At 39.8% G+C, this 22,228-nt stretch overlaps 3 protein-coding genes across 7 annotated transcripts; 2 read left to right on the top strand and 1 right to left on the bottom strand.

Moving 5' to 3' along the window:
- Positions 1–97: 97 nt before the first annotated feature.
- On the top strand, positions 98–13,816 carry LOC128251963 (protein phosphatase 1B). 4 transcript variants are annotated; one of them, XR_008267263.1, is made up of 7 exons: positions 98–451; positions 1,598–2,490; positions 2,554–2,671; positions 5,720–5,825; positions 5,890–5,944; positions 6,246–6,370; positions 6,626–6,653. XR_008267263.1 is itself a non-coding variant. In XM_052979253.1 (6 exons), the coding sequence occupies exons 2-6, from the start codon at positions 1,678–1,680 to the stop codon at positions 13,785–13,787; spliced, it is 1,125 nt and encodes a 374-aa protein (XP_052835213.1). In that variant the 5' UTR covers positions 98–451; positions 1,598–1,677; the 3' UTR covers positions 13,788–13,816. The 4 variants fall into 4 exon arrangements, 2 of the variants coding, with proteins under 2 accessions (XP_052835213.1, XP_052835214.1); XR_008267262.1 differs by having other exon boundaries at positions 6,465–6,653; XM_052979253.1 differs by lacking the exons at positions 6,246–6,370; positions 6,626–6,653 and adding an exon at positions 13,755–13,816.
- On the bottom strand, positions 7,651–9,895 carry LOC128251962 (dynein assembly factor with WDR repeat domains 1). 2 transcript variants are annotated; one of them, XM_052979252.1, is made up of 5 exons: positions 9,442–9,895; positions 9,306–9,381; positions 8,826–9,230; positions 8,260–8,577; positions 7,651–8,209 (listed from the first exon to the last, which is right to left on the bottom strand). In XM_052979252.1, exons 1-5 carry the CDS (start codon positions 9,479–9,481, stop codon positions 7,702–7,704), a joined length of 1,347 nt encoding a protein of 448 aa, XP_052835212.1. In that variant the 5' UTR covers positions 9,482–9,895; the 3' UTR covers positions 7,651–7,701. The 2 variants fall into 2 exon arrangements, with proteins under 2 accessions (XP_052835212.1, XP_052835210.1); XM_052979250.1 differs by having other exon boundaries at positions 9,306–9,895.
- A 4,619-nt stretch (positions 13,817–18,435) lies between the features above and the next one.
- On the top strand, positions 18,436–18,999 carry LOC128251965 (protein Diedel). Its single transcript, XM_052979256.1, has one exon. It carries the CDS (start codon positions 18,511–18,513, stop codon positions 18,907–18,909), a length of 399 nt encoding a protein of 132 aa, XP_052835216.1. The 5' UTR covers positions 18,436–18,510; the 3' UTR covers positions 18,910–18,999.
- Positions 19,000–22,228: the final 3,229 nt, after the last annotated feature.

Genomic DNA, 22,228 nt, shown 5'->3' with positions numbered 1-22,228 from the left:
TAGTCGTTTTAAATTAAATTTTCAGCGTTGACATTGATAAATTCCGTGACACATCGATATTTTCGGTCTGACTGCTTCGGTGTTCTGCGAGATTTTTTAGTTTGTAATAAGATTTTTTGTCTGGCAACACTGTGATGGCATAAACATTTATCCACCTCTGGTTACCTTTGTCAATCAAAATATTAGAAAAAACTTCATTTCCGCCTGAAAAGGGCAGATCGAGATCGTGCGAAAGTGTAAAATAGCGCGCAAACCGACCTAAAATCAAAAAAGCGCTAAAAGGCGATGAAAAACACGCTTGAACACACGATTTTTTGTTCTTAAATTTTCACTTACGGCAGAGACGCACACGCACGCAGCTCATCGAAGCACACACACTCGCACAGAGAGCGCAGCGCAATCACACACACAGCGGCAAGAAGCGGAGACCATCAAACTTAAAATTTGCGAGGTGAAAATAACGAGAGCGAAGGCTTTCCCAGCGCCAAAGTTCATAAATCGCGAGTGTGTTTTCATTAACAATATTTTGGGGGCCATGCCGGATTTACCCCACACCCTGCCCCGCTCCCAAAAACGGGGCTGCCAACTTGCGCGTGTTTTTAATTTTTTTTTGTGAATGGGAAATAAATTGTGGATGCTGTCGCGCGCAATTTACCCACATTTCCCTTTAACTGTATTGTTACGCCCACATTCGAGTGCCTAATTTAGTTGCCCAAGCGGAAGGACGAAGGCGCGTCCTTGATAAATCGATGTGTGCCAAAAGGGAAGGCAAAAGAAACGAAGGGCATACAGGAAATAACGGTGAAAAGCTTGGGCGGCTAGCTGCGTTGAGGACTTTCGCCCCGCCCCCTTTTGTTGCTTTTCGTGTCCTTGCAGTCGGCTTAAAATAATTGTTCTGAAATCACGGCAAACTTGCCTTGCCAAGGAAACCATAGAAAGTTCAAGCTACATATTAATTAAGAAGCGACAGCTGATTCGACTTCATATTTGCCATGTTTTTGCCGCTTAATACACGGTTATTTAAAATGTCTTAAAGCTTCAATACTGGATTTTAATATTTTAATATTAAAAGATTGAAATCCTTGATTTCTTATTTTTATTAACCGTCCTTGTTATAAATCTATACTGGTTGTAAGATAACAAATTTATTCTAACATCGAACTATATTATTACTAAGTTATGTGTAGTAATAATTATGGACTTTCTAGGTTTAATTCAATTATCCCTTTAACTAATGTGTTATTCATGATCAGAGTTCCATAGAATTGCAAATAATTATTTCATGTTTGCCTGAAATCAAAGTAATCTAGTGAGTCAACTCAACTCATTTTTTTGAAGGCCCTACTAGTATTTAATTGATTTTCAAAAGCTGAGACTGGCATTTCCGTTACATTTTCATTACTTTAAAAAAAGATTTCGTAAGAACGTCAAAGGCTGACGTAGTTAAAACGAGAAGAACGTGTTAATATCTTGATTAGAAAGACTTTGTCACTTTTATCCAAGACCTTCCCTTTTGGCTCTTTCACGTTTTGAATTTCCTTCGCTGGGAGTTCAAGTTCAAGGCTTTGTTTATTGATTAGTTGTTCCATTATTTCAGAATTCTTGGCACCGGCGAGTCTTGGCCCAGCGAACGAATTGCACCCGCCCGGCACACAGCACACAGCATGTTCAGTGGACATGGGCGGATTCCTGGATAAGCCGAAAACCGCCAAGCACAATGACCAGGGCGAGGGCAACAAGCTGCTCTTCGGGGTCAGCTCGATGCAGGGCTGGCGGTCGGAGATGGAGGACGCCTACTACGCTCGTGCCGGGCTGGGGGATGTCCTGCCGGACTGGAGCTTCTTTGCCGTGTTCGATGGGCACGCGGGATGCAAGGTGTCGGAGCATTGTGCCAAGCATCTGCTGCACAGCATCATCAACACCGAAGAGTTCATCGGAGGCGACCACGTGAAGGGCATTCGCACCGGTTTCCTACGCATCGATGAGGTGATGCGGGATTTGCCGGAATTCACCCAGGAGACGGAGAAATGCGGCGGCACCACCGCCGTGTGCGCCTTTGTCAGCCTCACGCAAGTGTACATCGCCAATTGTGGGGACTCTAGAGCAGTCCTGTGCCGCCAGGGAGTTCCCGTTTTCGCCACGCAGGACCACAAGCCCATTCTGCCGGAGGAGAAGGAACGCATCCACAATGCCGGCGGCAGTGTGATGATCAAGCGGGTGAATGGCACCCTGGCCGTATCAAGAGCTCTCGGGGACTACGATTTTAAGAACGTCAAGGAGAAGGGACAGTGCGAGCAGCTGGTGTCCCCGGAACCGGAGATATTCTGCCAGAGCCGTCAGGATAGCGATGAGTTCCTGGTGCTCGCCTGCGATGGAATCTGGGATGTGATGACTAACGAGGACGTGTGCAGCTTCATCCACTCTCGAATGCGAGTGACCAGCGACCTTGTGAGCATTGCCAACCAGGTGGTGGACACATGCCTGCACAAGGTAAGTTCTAAACTCAAGTATATCCAGCAGATTTTAACACTTTGCTCATTATTCGGAAAACAGGGTAGCCGGGATAACATGAGCATTATCATCATTGCCTTCCCCGGAGCTCCGAAACCCACCGAGGAAGCGATAGAGGCTGAGCATCGGCTGGAGAAACAAATCGAGAAGATCACAAGAGGTTGTCTAAGTCGTCTACTCTGTTTATAACTAATCGTAAACTGTTGATCCATGGCGTAGTGGTCTCCTCCGTGTCTTTATCGAACCGAAATACGTATACATTGTACCTTGAACGCCATGAGCGCTTTTATAAGGCCCCTCTAAGGGCCACATCCCCGACCTTAAGTCCTAATAGACTAGTTTTTGCCCCACTTTGTTCAAAAAGTCGATTCCAACAGAACAGTTCCTTCCAACAGTATCTCCAAAACAAAACGATATTACCATTGCCATTACCAATGCCAAAAATGAACCTCGCACGCACCCACTTAAAGTACAGTGAAAGTTCTCTTGGATAGATAATAATACTTTGTTTTGAATTTAAAAATTTTGCAGGTATATTTAAGAGGCAAAAAGGCTCAATTCGAATTTAAAGATTAATCAAATTATTAAGGTGTTGATATACAAATTATACTTTAATTTTCACAATTTATAAAATGCCTGTGATAATGGCTCACAAGATATAAAGAAGAGTGTAGCGGTTACATATCTTGGCAACTTTATGATCACGCTCATAATATATATTTTAGAGAATATTTAGTTTCAGTTGTATAAAATGCAGCAGAACTTTATTTTTAACCCAGAGATTTTTTAAAGAGAACTTTCACCGTATATTGCCTGTGCAAATATGTAAATGGGGCGAGTGTGGGCGTACTACCAATATCCTATCGCTAATGCATAGTAAATACCTGAATAGCGTGTTAGTTTGTCATATCTGGTGGCTGTGCGTGTGGCTGACCACAGTTCCTCTACCGTGTGTGTGTGCCTGAGTTATAGTATTATTTATACATGCCTGTGTGTACCACAGCCACTGCCAAAAGCGTTCCATGTATGCGAAAATCCAGCCCATTTAGCCTTATTCTTACATATACACCTAAATATTAACAATTATCGACGAACCTGCCCGAGCTAAGTAGTTAAACGACCCGTCATCCAGTTTGTATATACATTTACGTATACGTATTTGATACTAGCCACGATGCAAATCAATCAAACCAAATTGCAATACTAAATGTAGGCAGGTATTGACACTCAAAACAAAAACTTGGAATTGATGCAACTAGTAGGAGTAGTGAAATAACACGTATTTTCTTAGCAATAAGCGGATAATAGGATGTCTTCAGAGAAGATTCGTTTTAGGTAGATTGTACATAAGCTGAAAAGCCGACAGAAACCTTGATAAAAGCAATGAAAATATATTTTATTAACTAGCAACCGCTCAGAATAATTGTAGTCGTATTACATGGATTATGTATAGAAAGCAATAAAAATTTGAGAAGAATTTCTCTGAGACTTCAGTATTCGCAACACCAAAGTGAATTTTGGCCGATATCCAGAGGCTGAGCTTCAGACGTGACCTTGTTGATATAGACAAATACTTTAACCCGATTCTTACGATTTACAATTTGCGAATTAGTGAATAGATCTAGAGCATGCATTGCCCACCACTGGCCACAGTAGCTAAACCAAATATGAAATATGGAAACCTAGTATAAGCAATTAACCAATAATGGAAAATACTCAATGTCCAGACGAATTACTTAGCCTAGAGTAGACTAGCCAAAGGGTTTTTGAATGTTACGTATACGTAGCTTAAATGAAACCGAATTGTAAACCTTATGCTCACCAACTGTTGTGCTTGTTGTTAACGAAGGCAAACGATTACTTTACCCAGAAACGATCAAACATATACCACACAATCTAAGCAATTTCCCCGAAATGTTTGTACCCGGGTTCAATGATAACCCGGTGACTCAGCCAAGAGTGTAAAACACACACAAACAACATCCCAACATACACGATTTATAGTAATTAATTAATTACCACAGATGCAAGTCAAAAATATAACTTAACAAAAGATTCGAAAACCAAAGTCAAAGTGTTTGTCTGCCGTTCTATTGGATTAAGTTTTCTAGTTCTCATTTGGTTTTCATTCTCTTCCTTCCATTTTCTTTTCACATGCACAAGACAGTAAGCAAATCTTATTTAATAATATTTTTCATTTTATCCAAAAACAAGTCCCAGCCGATCATTTTTTCATTTCGCTTTGTTCCTTAATTTTTCTTGATTTTTTAAGAGCCAGATTCAACTAATGCGTAACGTTTATCTAAAGTAATCTGTCAAAAGGAAAATTTTAGCCATTCGCTCTCGTTGTTTTATGGTTGTTGTTCGCGCCTCGTACTACAAAACCCCAATTTCTAATACATTATTGCCACACAAAAGCGCGAAATAGCCAAATGGGCCAAATGTCAATGCAAGAAAAAGAAACAGAAAGCAATTCAAATTTAAGATGAGTGAGCATAAGGTACGTCTATAATTTAGTAGTTTGTAAATTTTCGCAAGTCACTATGTCATTTCGTTATCGTTTATCTTATCGATTGATTGGTTTGATTTTATTTTGCCTACACCCGCCCCCGCCCACCTCCAATAAATGGTTATCTGTGTATTAATTGTAAAAAGTGATCCACGCAATTCAACAGATAATCGAAAATGCATGCCTCCGTAAGCCACAATACAAAAATTAAACCGTTTCTAAACGAAATCACTTGACTGTTAATAAAATGTTATACCTAAGATTCAATTTATTCCCTTCCTAAATTTATTTCAAGATATTTTATATTTTCTAAAAAAAAAAAATAATACTTAATTTGAATTTTAAACCGTGCTTAAAATGCGTGATTAAAACTAATTGAAAAAATATTTTTTTATTCTTCAAAAGAGTATACAACTTTTCTACAGCTTTTTTTTACCCGTCGACCGTGCATCAAGTTTATTCTATTTCCTTGTTCTAAAATCGCTTGAGATGGCCACACATTTTCCATTTAAGTTGAATTTCATAACAGAGTTCATATCAATATTGCATTTGCTTTAAAGTAGCTAAACTATATAATTCGTGTTTCTTTATAAACCATTTATGTACATAAATATTTATTTATAAAAGTCTTTTAAGCTAAGATCGGTGCCTGTTGAAAACCAGTGTCTAATCGTTGTATTCTCTCTAATATTGTTGCAGACGAAATAGAGTCTAGCAAGATAACAGACTACGTGGATCTGCTGAAGTGTCTGCAGAACAGAGACGACATTGAAGGTCTTCCACCCGGTGGCGGTCTGCAGTCCAAGTGAGTAAAACATGTCCGAAAACAGCGACCTTTGATTGCTAATCAACGGTGTTTACCTTTACAGATATCACGTTATCGAGCGCACATTCAAGCAAGAGTTTCCGGATCGACCATGTGAAGTACGAAATCTGTTCTATAATCTTTAACTCGGTTCGCTGCGCTTTCGCCACCGCTAACATACATATTTTAATCGCTTGCATAGCACCGTTTTTGGTCATTATAGCCTTTGAAATTGCCTTGTTTTTTTTTTTGATTTAATCAGTAGATCGACACCAGCGGATTTGGTAGTGATTGAGCTATCACAGTTTCATTCGATCGTCACCATTAATCACTGCTATCGTTTTATGTTCAGTTGGGGGTCCCCTTGCCCACGAATCGTAACCTCTAATCTTGGCTACCTATTCTCTTTCTTTTTTCTAGCTGTATGCATATGATGATATATGAATTTTGTAATGCTAATTGTTCATTTTAAATCCAACCAACAACCAACAAACCAGCAAGAGAACAAAGATAACTAAACACCCTAAGCTTCACATACTCTAAATGTAAGGCGATAATCCATTATGTTGCTTGCCTCGTCCCTGTATCATCGACCTGCCTCCATACTGTTTCGCTTTGTTTCGTTTCTTTTGTTTCAAGATTTGAGAGAACCGCATGTCTGTTCCTGCATGTTTCATCTTATTCTGCCCACTTCCGTTTCCGCTTCCGCTTCAGACGCAAGCTTGTATCCTGTGTGACAGTGTATTAAACAACCGGCTCCCCATCATGGTCAATAATCGAGATATTTGTTATTCTTGCAGAGTCCAACGCATTAGGTTGCAGTCGAAACACAAAACAAAACCAGTTAAACAAATGCAGCAACCAGATCAGAACAGAAAGCAGAGCCACACAACTTGAACGAAGCAAACAAACAAACAAGAACACACACCAAACAGTTTTCTACTTTGATAAACACAAAAGAAAAACCTACTAATAATGATAATAATAAGAATAACAATACATTTATAGTTATACGAAGCAGTCCTAAACACAACAATACAATACAAACAGCCACGTCCCACACAACTCTAAGATTTAGAACAGAGCGTACCTGAGCAGAACTCAGAGAACCCGAAATCGGATAAAAATCAAAGGATGGCTAAAAGCCAGCAGCAGAACCACACCCAGAAGATTACTCCGAACAGTTTCCCATCCATCTTTGTGAATGCTAACCCTCTGTGTGTCCTTTCGTTCCGTCACTCTTCATCAATCAGCAATCATCAGTACAACCGCCAGAAAAAAAATTATTTAAAAATGTGGAAACAAAAACAGTTAAAACAAAAAACGCGGGAGTCGCTCCAATTTTTGTGTACAAGATCTTTTTTTATTTCAAAAAAACCATGTATTTATTATTGATTCCGAAATGAAAGCGGACTTCTGTAAGTTGTAAAATGTTTGTTACCGAAAAAACACTTTTTGTTCACCTTTTATAAATGTATATGAGAAGATGTGTCGCCAAACCTAAAGCGAAACTTAATAATGTAAAGTAAAAAAATGTTTAAACAAAACCAGAAAAAAAATGGTAAAAGAAAACCAAACTAGCAAACAAAAACTGTAACTATCTAAATATGGAAACGAAAAAGTAATACCTAAAACCTAAAGTTAGCGAAGCAAAACAAAACAAAAGCAAATCCATAATAATGTCCGATCTTAAAGAAACGAGAATGAAAACTAAGAACTATTAATTTATAAGATGCAAGTTGATGATGAAAATCTTAAGAGAGAAAAGCAAAATTACGCTCGAGTTTGTAGTAAATGTTGATAAAAAAAAAGCGAAACCCCAAGTTTTTAATCAGTCGATTGATCAGTCGTTCAGCTGCACTGTGTACCAGTCGTATCACCTCCAGAAACGACAAGTGTTATCCTTGGAGGCGGTGAGAATGGCGTCTCCTGAGTAGCTGTAGGCACAACTGAACACCTCACCTTCGTGCCCGGCCAGAACTTGGGAGCACTGTCCGGTTTCCGAGAGCCACAGGCGAGCCGTGTTGTCCGCCGAGGCTGTGAGCAACATGCAGCCACTGGGACTGAAGCACACCTTGGACACCTCATCCGCATGCCCTGCCATCAGGGACAGCATCTCCAGCTGGTCGGCGGATCCCTCCACTTTCCAAACCCTCGCCGTGCAATCGCTGCTGCAGGTGGCCAAATGTCTGCCCGCTGCATCAAAGCACACATCGAGCACTTCGTCACTGTGCTTGGCAGCCAAGTGAAGTGGCTGATCCAGTCTTCTAATGTCCCAGATCCTCGCAGTGCTGTCCAGGGAGCCCGTGGCTATCAGCGATCCACTGAAGTTCCAGATGCAGTTGGACAACTCTGCGCTGTGACCCCGCAACTGATGGCTGAGACTGCAAAGGGAAGTTATAGAAACGCTCTAATTCGGATTAAAGAAACCCACCTTTTGCTCCTCACATCCCAGATAGCTGCCGTATGATCGAATGATCCAGTGAGCAACATCTGACCATCGCGATTGTATCGCGCTGCAATCACCTCTGCTCCATGATGGCTGAGTTGCTGCAGTTCATGGGAAGTTTCCACATCGTAAATTCGGGCTGTTCCATCCATGGAGGCGGTGGCTATGGAATTCGAATGCATCGGATGAAACTCAGAGGCCACCAACTCGGCAGAGTGGCCAAAGAAAGTGCACAGGCACTGGCCACTGCTGGCGGACCAAACTTTGGCGGTGCCATCAAAAGATCCAGTCACTATTTTATCGCTGTGAAATATATCCCGAAGATTAAGGATCACAGATTAAACGTTTTCTCAGGTAATTCTAAGAAAATGAAAAATCTTTTAAATTAACAAAGGCTTTTAAAAAGAATAAGATCGTTCCTGAATTTGTTTGACAAAGTTTTTGACTATGCTTAGAGCTTCCTCTCATTATTTAACAAAAACTTAATGCAATACCACGACCCTATAAAAGTAGATTTAAATAAATGACTTAACTTTGCTAGACAAACATACCAGTGAGGAAGATTGAAGCCCACAGAGAACACAACATTGTCGTGGCCCGTGAGGATGTGCTCCACCTGGGCCGTTTGGGTGTTGATCACGTGGCAGGTGCGATCATAGCTTCCAGTGAGACATCGTTCACCACTCCGATCGAAGGACACATTTGTCAAGGGCAGAATGTGCGAGTTGTGGCACTTGTGGAGATAGAATTTCTTCTTGACTGGTTCACGAAGCTTCCTCTGCAGCTTTTCCAGAGCCTGTTTCAAGGCACTAAAGGTGTTTTGCGATCTTGTTACACTTCCGCTGACTGGACGAGGTGGTGAAGCCTTCCCTGAACTTCCAGGTCTTTGATCTTCCTCCTCCGCTTCGGCTATAGTTTGAAGTAGAATCCGGTCTGCCAGCGGTTCAATATTGCCTCTGAAAAGGAAAATCAAAGATTTATTATATATTTTTTAAATAAAAAACAAGCTATTTAATATAAACGCCACTTACTTTGAATCTAGGTCAAGTAGATCAAAGTGACGCAGTCGTTCATTGCCCTTTGCTGTTCGATAGTTTATGGCCAGTCCTAGGATAACCCAATACAAATTAGTATCTATTAAAGCCTCTGCATAATGACCTTTCCCACCTGGCGGATAGTAACGCAGAAAGATTTTGTTGGCACTCATTCCGAGGTTGTTGTGACTCTGACAACTCGGAAATTCCTGCACAACAAACTTCGCTGGCTGTCAGTTTGCTGACCTGCTTTAATTCAGCTTTTGTTGATTTGACTGGCTGCCATGGCAAAATCCTTGTTTGATCGATTCACCTTGGCTCCTTGTACTAGGTCTGTGTCGAGGTCTCAAGGATGAGCGCCTCAAGGATGTAGGGTAATGTATTCAGATTATATGCAGGAATTTGACTTCGCTTGTCTAACGCTTTGTCTCTATTCGGTTGGTGTTGGTTGGTATTTGAAATTGGCAATTCTTGCTATCAAAGCTTTTCTAGCAAATTAAAAGCTTTTCATAGCTGGTTCTTTTACTTAGCCATTCATGAAACCTTATTTAATATGTAAAGTTCTCGTACTCATGTAAATATCGGAATTTAACCTGTCAATGTAAATTTTTAAATTGTTTATCGTATTTTTTAAAATTTATAATCATTTTTAATTTATTCGATTTTTGTTTTCAAAATTTCCTTTTCAGGAAAATGGTAAAATTAATTTTAGATTATATTTAATTTTTTCAATTCGTTTTTGTTTCTGAGTCTTTCGTTTAATATTGTAAATGCTCAATTGTTATTGATTTTGATTTTGACATTTTCTTGTTCATGCTATTCCGTCATAGGACAGTTTAATTTAAAAAACGAGAAGCACATGACTAATTAACTTTTCTAGTCTCCCACTGTCAGCTGTCGACACCAACTACTCTCTGACCTCTCCCTAACCCTTGACCTACGATTGTCCTTTGGGAAACCCCTTTGGCATTTGACAGGCACCAGGAGCGGACGGCTAAATGGTCTCTGGCCATTAAACCTAATTAGCTTGTTTAAGATGGGAAAGGTAGCTCGGGGCCCCCAGAGGCCAATTGGCTGCCGACACCTGGTCGCATTTTAAGCAGATTTAACATATGTCCCACACGGGCAGACACGCACCCACCCACTTACCACCCACCTACCACCTACAATTAGATTGCCTCACCTGGCTCCTTCGCCTCGTTTTGGTCTTTTCACTAATTTAATTTGTTCAGTAATCGCTGCGTGGGGCTTGGGGCAAGGAGGTGAGCGGAATTGTCTGACAGCCGCAGGACGACAGGCTGGAAATCGAGTGGGACACCCTAGGAACGGCCATTAGCCAGCCTACAAAAAAGGCAAGCGGGAGAAACTTCGTGGGTGGAGGACAAATACCTCCACCAGTTGACCATAGCCAATAATGATAAGTAATGATTAGATATTATCGCACCCAATTTCGGTGCACAGCAGCAGAAGAACTGAAAGCGACAGGCGAGCGATGAACAAAGGCGGAAACTAAATGGACAGGGAATAAAGTGAGAAAATCGTGGGAGTACAGTGAAAAAAAATGAGAAAAATTAAAAAAGTGAGAAAATCTTCAGAGTACAGAGAAAAAATATGAGACAATTTGGTAAAAAACCTTATTGCATATTTAGATTATTCCACTTAAAATTGTTCTTACCATAAAAGTTATGATTTTTAAATCTGAAATTTAATAGAAACTTGAAACCTGACAATTCTATCACATGAAAAAGAAAATTTAAATAAATTCTTAAGTTTCTCCTCTGTGTGTTGAATAATTGTGCAGAAAACCTGTGTGGGTGGAGAAAGTGCGATAAGATGGCGAGAGTCTGTGTCTTTGTCAATAATAAAACATTTCATTGAATGTCCATTGAATGGCGAGTGGCGAGCATGGGGAAAATGACAAAGTTCGAATGATGGAAATGGATACGAGGGCTTTGGCTCGTTTTAAGTGGGCAGGAGGCGCCTGGGAGGATTTCCCACTGTCAATCATCTGGGGGTCGTGAGCAAAAGCAACAGCTGTGCCCATTCCAGAACATTCATCTCTTCATTTAAATGCCCGATGTAATTGGGACATCCAAAGGACTTTTAGCAAACGGAAGCTGTAAGGGAATCAGAGACGAACAAATGAGAGTACGAATGGAAATAAAATCAATTTAAAAGCCCATAAAACGCTTTCATAAACAAAGCAACAGACGGGGGCAGGCGAAGAGCATCGGTCGGATTTGAATTTATGCTCAATAAATTTTTGTTGATTTCCGGCAGGCGGCTTCAATCGAAATCTGTGTGTGTTAGGCATGAAAATGCGGCGTTGCATAAATTATAGACACACATACGAGCCTTACCTTTCACAAAAAGCCTCAAAAAGGTTGGAAAAAGAAAAAATATTACTGCCGCATTTTATGCGAGTTTGCCCGACAATTTAAGAGCTGGATTCCTCGTTATCCATTTCGGCCAAATAATGCTTGAAAAGCACAAACTTTGAGAGGCCACAGACCCTTAGCCGATAGACCAGTCGGGAAAGTAGGATGAGCTGTTCACATCGGGCAAAATTTAAACAGATTTTCGTATTGTGTTTGGCTAAGCGACATAAAATTCGATTATCGTTCTCCGTTCCACTTTACATAGTTGTCCCGACCGCGGCTGTTTGGGGATTTGTTTTATTTTTTGCTTTTTGTTGACGTGTGTGGCCGGTTTTCAGGTTTCTAGCTAAAAGGAGTCGTTAGTGGCCTCTAATTGGAGAGGGAGACTGGCTGGCGGGACTTCAAACGGTTGGTAATCGAATAGCCGTGCCATGCGGCACTAAAATCATTTTCACAGATTTCGCATCGAAACCAATCGGCCTCTGTGTGGTAGCTCTTCGCTAGTAGATGGGTGGAGTGTGGAGAATACTATGTATTTTTGTTTACTGTGCACTTGCATTCCGCTTGACTTACTTTGAGTAGTAAAAGCAAATATATATTCCCCTAACTTTTTTTACAATAAGAAAGATAATGATTTATTTGGCTTTCTAAGTATTTATATATTATATTGCATGGATACAGGGAATTTTATTCCCTATCTATTTCTTTAAAGACTTTCATAAATTTGTAAAATACCTTAAAACTAAATTCCAAGTAACAGTAGGTTCTAGTTGGCTTAGACACCATTTGTGAGTCAATAAACAACCTACAAACCTGAGCCTGTGCGAATCCCCAGTTATGACGCATTCTGCGGCTTAGCCAGAGAAAAGTTTATGACTTTGATAAATTAAATTGTGCTTGGCCTAAAACACACAACCAGAACCGAGTTTTCGTAGCTATCCCTTAGGTTTGAATATATCAAAATTCGAGTTTGCCCGGCAGCCCAGCAACCGGCGGAAGTTTATGGGCAAATTGTGTTCAGGCTGAAAACCTTAAACCGTTTATGCCCAATTGAAATGCAGACGCATCGAAATGTTATAAAATTTAATAATGGCCATGTGCAGGTTGCCAAAACCCCCTGCTCGTGTGCTCATGTTTTGAAGTTTTATTGTGGGCTTTATTAAATGGCAGGAGGAAGTTCGGCAGGCATTTTGTGCGGTTTAGCGGCCGCATCAAGTATACGCACCATAAATCAGGGTCAGCGCCGGCAGAAGCTCCCTTTTTTTGGGCCGAACGACGCATTAAAGTCATAAAACTTGGCCTTAAATCGCCAACATGACCGTTCGTCATAACGGTAAGTGGTGCTTAAAATGAATTATGCATTGCCTTTGGTTGATATTATATTAAATCATACATACTGGTTGCCAGCTTCCACGTGGGCAACTTTAACGTGTGAGGTTTCAAGGAGCTATTGCGCCCCACATTCAGTCACCTAGATTGTCCTGGCACTAACTGCTCCCAGTTCAACTGGCCCAGCTGAAAGATGAATGGCATGTTAATTTGTGCGAATTATATTGGCCATTTATCTCCACTGATTTCTGCGGGGCTTCGCTTTTAGCTTCAGCTCAAGCTTTAACTACGAATGCCATCGATCGCCTGCACTTGACACCGAATGACAGAGTAATAAGCAATTAATTATGGTTGAACGCACAAAAAGGCAATGGTTTCCCTGGGCATTCAACAAGTTTCTTTAGCAAAGGATTTCAAGGATTTCCTAAAATATTGGAAATATGACATTATACAAAATAAAATAATAAATTTAGCATGCTATAATGAATAATGAATTATTTAAAAAAATCATTTTATAATTATCTGGTTAATGTATTTTTTGTTTGATCAAAATTATTATTTAAAATTTAAAATTGATATATTTTTATTTCTGTTATAAAAAAAAGTATAGGCATATTATTAACAAAAAAATCTAGCACAACATAAGTAAATGTATTGTTTCATACACTTTTATCTGTGCAAAAACTAAGCCAATAACTTTTTCCCAAAGCTAATTTCCTTATTTTTCTTCCACTTTCAGGGCAGTGGAATTTCATATTTTATTCCTTTCTAAAGGAAAAAAATCAATTTCGACACATTCACTTAGCCTCTTAGGTAAGCACTTTTAATTATACGTTTGTGTGTTTTATGTATACAAAATGTTATCGTTGTAAATCATAAAACGGGATCCATTAATGCAGGCGAATATATGTATGCATATAGTGTGTAGTTGCAGCCACACAACGCCATGATGGCCCATCTATGCAAAATTCATTTTCCCAAATAGTATGCAATGGGAAATGTGCGTGAAATTTATGCAAACAAGCTACGTTGGTTGTTGGTTGTCGCTTGGATGGCTGAGTTCATGTGTGCAAATGACTTTCTAAGTAGATTATGTAAGCCGCTTTCACTAAACACAAGTTTGTAAGCGATTTGCTAGCTTGTACCTGGATGACCCTCTCAAAATCAAGATACAAAAAACTGATCATTTTCAATTTCATGTCAATTTGCATTGATTAAGAAAGTGTGACTGTAAATGGATTCAGGATTCCAGGGGGATCCTGCCAGTACAGTTGGTGGCCAAGAAAATATGGATCACTGCACTATTTGCATTTGCGGCCATGGAAAACTTGTGGCTGGAAACTTTTGGTGGATGCATAAAGGGATTATGGACAAACAGCTTCGTAGAGAAAAACAGAGTCTTCGACTTGGAAATAATAGAAACAAATGAAGTGGCAGGAAGCGTAGATCCTCAAACAGCGGTTCAAAGTCGACTAATGTTCTAGTTTACATCCAGTTACACATCTGAACAAAATTTATAAATATATTCTTAAATATCTGACGAAGCATTAACCATTTATCGATTGCCTAAAATATTTCCGCAGTAGTTTTTCAATTGGCCAAATGTCCACATCTCTTGAATATATTTGCGAAATCTTTGGAGCAATTTATTAAAGCAGTGTATATTCGGTTAAAACATTAGTACTCAAGGAAATGAAGCCATTTCGGCCCTCAAAGTGCTCAAATATGAATTTAATTAATGTTAATTGGCAAAATATTTTCAATTTGCACCTGTGCCAGCAAACAAAAGTGAAACATAACCGAAAGGAAATGGTAGAGTTAATTGCATATTGCGTATACGCCACGCTGCCTCCACGAGAGCTACGAGTGGCAATTTCCAAACGTTTTTGTTATTCCGTTTGCCAGTTGTTTGGCACGAGTTTGTGATTTTTATTTATTTTTTTTTTTGTGTGTTTGGTTTGTTCTGTTTTGCCATGCAAGTGCTTATGGGTAAAGTTTTCTGGTTTCTGACTGAGAAAGTTTCTACATTGCCGTGGCATATTGGGATTTTTGCGATTCTGCAGGGCGGCGAATTCAATGAAATCCCTTAGACCGCAATGACCACAACTTTCGCCAGCAATCTCGATCTGATCTGACTTCATCCCGTGCCCCTTCCTTGCCTCTAAGCTGCAATGCAGTGCAACTCAATCAAAATTTATTACACATACGCGCCGTTGTACAAAGTCAAGGTACGGAGAAGCCCAATCATCGGGTATGAGGAGTTTCTGTAGTTCTGGACGAACTGATGTTCACTTTCAATTCGTTTAATGGGTCACTTGGGCGTGCGGCCCGAAACTTTTCACGAGCTGGCAAACAAGCCATAAAAGTAAATAGCCAACCACGTTGAAGTATGTAGTTGTGCTCATGCATTGCACAGAAACTAAATAATATGCAAAATTGGGTAAAATATAAATGTTGTTGAATGCAATCTAACTCTAATATTAGTAAACAAATTGTTTGTATGTAAGCGACTTATGGGTGGTGTGTCTTTTAAATATCCCTTTATAATTGTATAATTTAATTATTAAACCTTTGTTAAAATTATCAGATTTACTGTATAGCATTTTAGGCTAGTCTTTTGTTTAAATGACTATCATACAAGTATAATACCAACAATTTTGTGTTATATTTATAACTTTAAGGTATATTTTTCTTGTGTGTAAATGGGTGCGAAGTGGGTGGTGCTCGGATTCCTCATTGGTCCTTGGGTAACCACAAAAGCGCACGCAACCGCACACCTGCAATATTTGTTAGACCGCGAAGCGACCACGCCCCCATTCCAAAATCAGTGCCCTTAAATATAATCGCGGGAAATTTAGACATTGTTGGCATTCGTGCAAAATGATATTTGAGAAAGATAATCGCCCTGATCCAATGATATGGCACACACACGCCCAGATTGGCGCGGGAAAAAGTGGTGAGAGGGGGTGCACAGGACATTGAGGAGATGGCGGAGTAAGTCATTCAACCGCTCGTTCCTTGGGCACAAAGTTCCTCTCACGTCGTCTATTAAGCTCACTTTCAAGTCAGCCTCTGGCGTTTGTAAAATAAGCTTAACTACCTGCCTTTCCCTGTGCGTGTGTGTGTGTTGGTCTGAAAGACCTTGTCGGCGTGTGTGTGTGTGTGTGTTTGCTTAGCACCCGCACGTTTGCCTTTTATATTTTTCGAGGCACATGCAACACCTTAGCACGCAGTTCCCTGCCCGAAGCTATTTAGTTCGTTCACCCAACGAAGCTTGAGTTCAGCTTTTTTATCTCCAATCTCAAGTAATCTGAATAGCTTATTTTTTAAAGTACCTAAAATATTATTTAAATTAAAGTTTAATCGAAAGGCGACCTGTGAAAGCACAAACCCATTTAAGATGAAGTCAAATTTTTCTTACAAATTAATCAATTATTTACAAATTTTTACAACTTACTGTGCTCAAAATATCTTAAGAAACCATGTGAATTCCTATTAATAAGCTTCTTAACATATAACCCTATATTATTACTTCGACTTACTTCGTGTTTCGCCAGAAATACAATCAAATCGTTGCCATGATTTGTCTTTCTATCTGGTTTTTATTTAACTCTTATAAATGATTTTCATTCGCACAGCAATTTAGATAAAATCGCTTTCAGCTGAAAAACATTTCCACCTTTCCACCAAACAGTAGAGAAAAAACACATAAATTTTTCGCCGTTCTTGCAGACGGCATATCAATGCGAGTGGGCGTGGCTGGGCTGAATGGAAACGTTTTGCCAGGTTTTAATCGCTTTTCAGATTAAAATGAACACAAAATGGGAGTGCGAAAAGCTACAGAAATTGGAAATATAAATATCATGAGGATTACAAAATTCTGCGATAAGTAGGGTATTTTGAGACTAACTCCCGTGTGTGATTTTGCTGGCATGAGTTCTCTTTTGGAATATTTATTGCGTACCATCAAGCAGGTGGTGGCGCAGAATTGGCTGGTAAGCGCCGCGGGGAGCAACTCGTTCGTGCTGGCACGTTAATTGAAATTCGGCGATCCCAGGTGGGGCATATTCATCCATCGACAAGACGAACAGCGGTCTAAAATTTATGCGGGCACTGATAAAAAGTACGGAATATTATCAATGTTTTTGTAGTACTTAAGAATACATCTTAAGGCCTTTGGAGACCAACGAGAAGAATTTAAACAGACAAAAAATTAAGAGAAACGCCAAGCCATGGCTTAGTTTTTATGTGTTAAACATGAAAACTATTGTATAATTTTATTTCCAGGTACGGTTGTACCTGATTTTTTTAAATTTCATTGTTAAGTATACAGTTTTATTAAAAAATAGTTACTGTTACTAAAAGCATTTTCAAAAATAATAATAAAAAGAAAAAGTTTACCAAAATGTTAAATTGTAAATTACATGGTGTAAGGTATTTTTGTTAATTAAATGTTCGTTTTAATCGCTTTTTCTTCTTAAATTTTTCCCGAGTGGACAATGTACGTGCCCCAACCGTGTACATGTCCCGGTGCTGCCGGTTTGCCGGTTGCATGTTGCACGTTGCTCCTTGCGCCATTCTCGTTGCTCGTTGCCTGTTGCCTGTTACCCACTTGCCCGCCCGTTCACCTCCAATCCTTTGCAATGTGTTGAATTACATAATTTAAAGTTCGCTCTGTAGCTGGATAATCCTTCCAGGTAACTGGCTGCTCCACAAGTGTCACACTTATGGCGCCCCGACCGTGGTCCTTTTATTAGATCAGCGGCCCACCGGCAGGACAAAGTTTACCCAACACGAACTTTTCTCAGGCACCGCCTGGCCAGAGCCCAAGTTGGAAATTAAATTCCTTGCGTAAACACACTCCGTTCCTCTAAAAAGCAGAGAGGCTAACCATTGCATCGATATCCTGGTCGTATACGTAATATGCAAATGTAATCAGTGCCCACATTTTATGTTCCTGCGTGTGTGGACGTGAGTGTGTTTCACAGTTTTATGTGAGCCTTGCAGGAGCAACTTTGTGTTCAAAAAACTTCCCGATCCTTAGCCAAATCTACTCGTATTTTAAGGACACGGCGCCTGCTTCGGTTATTTTTAGCTGGAAAAGTGAATATAACAGTCAGTACTAATATTCCTAAAACCAGTGCTCACTATTCGGTACTTAAATAATTATTGCGATTTATAAGATATGAAAATGATCAACATCTTTTTTTACCGTGACTTGGATGGCGATCAACTGAAGAGGTCATTGTTTTATCTCCTTTATTTATATTGATTGTGTTGATTACCCTACCCTTGCCAAATAATAAAGTAAACTTTAACAATGTTTATTTTGTACTGAATTGCGTTGCATTCAATATTTAATTAACTGTTCACTTTCCTTTGGTGAAAGTAATTCCATCGCCTTTGGGTACTGCTTATCGCAGCTCAATATTAACCTTCCCATAAATAGCACCTTTTGCAAGGTGAGATGTGTCAGATTCCCCACATCTCTCGTCATGATGCCGGTCATTATATCAGCTCTACCGATCGCAGTTCTCTGGCTGGCATATATTAGCGGTGTTTCTTCCGATTGCTGCACTTCCATGGCGATACTAGACTTTAAGATCCGCGGTGGTGTCTGTGGTACAGTGGGGGCCAAAAGTAATGGCAGTGGCTGCAGAATCACCATTTGCGCCAATGGCGAGGCCCTCGTGGGAACTTACTGTGGCAAGGCAGCGTGTGATATTTTTGGATGCGATTGCATCAAAGGCTGCCTGCAAGGTAATTGGGCCCAAGATTTTTTGAGAAAAAACTATTTACTTGGCATCGAACTATTGGGCACTAAAATGACCAACGTGTGTGCATTATGTAAGTTTCTTATTGACAATGGAATCAGGAAGTTACAATTTTCTTAAGTTTTAAATAAAAGGGATTCTTCTTTGCTGTATGAAAACATTTTTTTGGAATGTAATATTGTGGAATGGTGACAGGAAATCAGTTAGGCAGACTATCCTCTACTGCTTTTTTTGCCTCTCTCTACTATTTGACATGCAAAATGGATTTCCCGTTGCCGACAGACACATGGCACCCTTACGGATATTTTTCCGCCTGCGCTAAATGAAAAACAACCGCATATGGAACTAGTTTGGCATCTGAACAACAAAGGCATAAAAAATGCGCGGAATACCCAGCTGGATATTTTTGTCTAAGCGCGGCTGGCATTGTTTCCAATCAAATGCCATCCTTCAGTTTCGCTTCTATTTTGAACTTGATGCTGTCAATTTTAATCAATTCCACACGAAGCTTCCATGATCTCCTAGTTTTTTAGCGAGAAAACTAGTAGGGAAAAAGTCTGCATTAGTTTATACTAAATATTCTGACTAACTTGCATTTTATCTTAAAACTTTAAAATTTGTTTTAAAAATGGCTCGAAACTTATCCTGAAACCTTGTAAGCCAACGCTTCTTTCAAAAGCCCCTGTAAAGTTTTGCCAATTTCCACATTTTGTTCGCTTTTTGGTATGGCAATGATGGAAAAACTTGGCTTGAATGTGGATTTCATGCTCTCATCTCGAACTGCAAAAAAATACTACATGGAGGTGTGTGCATTTGTCGCCTTTTCAGTAATTGAATGCTTGGATTTAATTGGAACTGCACGCCCTGTTGATTTCACACACAAACTTAATGCATACACATTATTGACAGGGCGTCGAGTTGATTTGAGTTGAGTTGGGCCATGCTCAGGTGCTTGACACCTACCACTACACTTGCACCACATACACTCATACACTGAGCGAAACAGAGGTGTATAAATTTATAAGCCGAAAAGAACCTAATGACAAAACTATTACAAATTGTTAAAACAGTTATTTTACTTATTTCTCTATCTTTTCGTTACTTAAACAATTGGGTTATTGGTTTTCAAATATACAAAAATATCAAGGAAATCATGCATTCTATCCCAACAACTTATTAATGCATTAATTCTTTAATGTGTAGGTTTATTCTTTTTAGGAAAATTGTAAAGGATTTTACACCGATTTGTTTGGCAGTGCTTCGGTATTCTTGCTCTGGGCAATCGAATCCAGTGCAAACCGAACGTTGACTTATTCATATTGTGATGAGTTGGTGCACCTTTTTTTTGGCAGCTTACCATTCTTGCCAATAAAATATAAATGGAAAAAACATGGGGGCACAACCTGCAGTGGGTGAAGCCTGAAGTCTGCTCCCCGCCCTAATTGCCATGGCAGCTCGTTAGCTTCAAAGAGCCCGCGGCGGAGCAGGCTAATGGCAGGGGTAATACTAAGGCTAATACTGATGCTAATGCCGATGCTAATGCCATTGGCCGCTGGCCGCTGGCCGCCACTCGACCTGGCCCACACAAAATTGGCCAAGTGGCCAGGTAAACAACACGAAAAAATATTAAATGAACCGCAAAATTGTGCAGCTGGCCGAGCTTGGCAAAAAGAATACAACATCATAGTGAAAGAAGCACGCTTGTCTGTGGGTGAAGGGCCCCCGATGAGAGGCTAAATATAAATTGGCATACTTGCACCCATTGACTCGGCCTTGGATTTGATCCCATTCCACTGGCAGGATTTGGAGTACGCGCCCGACACATTCATGAATTTTTAAAGCCCAGGACAGCTAAGCAGACCACTTTCAATTTTCCCTATATATTTGTTTGTATACTATGTATATGTAGTGACCTACGAAGCGCGTCCAGCCGCAATGGTCTTTAATGGTCTTTGTCTGTCTCATCTACTCCTTCGCATCCTGTCCTTCCAATTTCGTCCTTTACTGCAGGCAGTTTGCATAGCAGCGGATGGAATAAAGAGCGTTGCCTACTTATGGGCTGAGCAATTGCCGAGCATAAATTGGCAGGCTAACGGCGGGGCCATGGAAAAAATGTATAAAATTTGTCAACAAGGCGCTGACTAGGACACTCCCTCACCAACAAATTGAGTTTTTAATTATATCTACTCAAAATCCATATACGAGATTAGAGAAAGTCGTAAAGAAAACCAAAAACCATAAGGTCAGACATATGTTTAAGAAGCATACCGAAAAGGATTTAAAAATATTCAAAATTAAAAGCCATCATCAGAATAATTAAAATGATAACAAATTCTCAAAGTGTTTAAAAGACAACAGCTAAAAATAAATACACCATAACAAATTTCTCTGCTTAAGATATTTTTGTAGCATTTGAATTTTATTTCCAGCTTGAATGATTTTTTATTGCCATTTATTGATTCAAATTTTCTTAAATGAACCTGTCTTCTATTAAATGTTTCTGTGGCTGGGAGACATGGCATAGTTCATTCTCCCCGGGTAAAACTGGCAGCAACATGGCAATCAGGAGCAACCAGACAAACTTCCCGCCATCCACAGTCCACAGACCACCCACCCAATCATCGGGACTTCCCCGTCGCTCCCCAATCGACGCAATTTGTATTATGCGCCTCAGCGCCTTTGCACTTAATGCCTTATTTGTATTTAATCGCGGCTTCCGTTTCAGTGGCATTCCGCTCCTTCTTTCCCTTCCTACGATCCCAGTTTTATTCAATGGGAGTTTGAGCAGCAAACTTACAGATTCAGATACAGATAAACGGAGAATGACTCAATTTGCTGTTTTTTTGCCAGTTTCTCTGCCACTTTTCCCCCCCAATTACCCACTGCCGATGGCTGTGCTTGACATTCGTCAGTTGGACTCGCTTTTGGAAGGATTCTTCTACGCCATTCCTGATGGTGGGCCATGTTTGATTGCCCAATGGAGCCTGTCCGCCTTTGACTAGTTTTTGTGAAATAGTCTGCCCGACAGCATATTCAATCTTTAACTGCTCTTTGGCCGAATTTTCTGTGACATTTGTACCAAACGAAGAGAAAACCTTTCAAGGTAATTCGCTTATTCATTTTATTTGTCAATTACCATTTCTTTAAAATGTTAAATAACAATACTCGACCATATTTTAGAGAGTAAATTTAATTACTAATTTTTTAAATTTAAATTTTTGCATATAAGAGTGGGTATTTAAATAAATTAAAAGTGGGTAAAAAACTGAGAAAACTTATGAATTTAGCAGCTTAAAACATACTTAAAGTTCACGAAAAGACAATAAAAAATTGCCCTATCAAAAATTAAAGATTTTGTCCAGTTTAAATAGAGCGGCTTAGTTTCAAATTAATTAATTGTAAATTTGTCTAACAGAACATTTTTCGGTAACCTATTTTT

The sequence above is a fragment of the Drosophila gunungcola genome, chromosome 3R (genome assembly GCF_025200985.1).
Source record: "Drosophila gunungcola strain Sukarami chromosome 3R, Dgunungcola_SK_2, whole genome shotgun sequence".
In the NCBI taxonomy this organism is placed as follows: Eukaryota; Metazoa; Arthropoda; class Insecta; order Diptera; family Drosophilidae; genus Drosophila; species Drosophila gunungcola.
The sequence above is the reverse complement of the archived record's forward strand: the minus strand, read 5'-3'. Positions and strand labels throughout refer to the sequence as shown.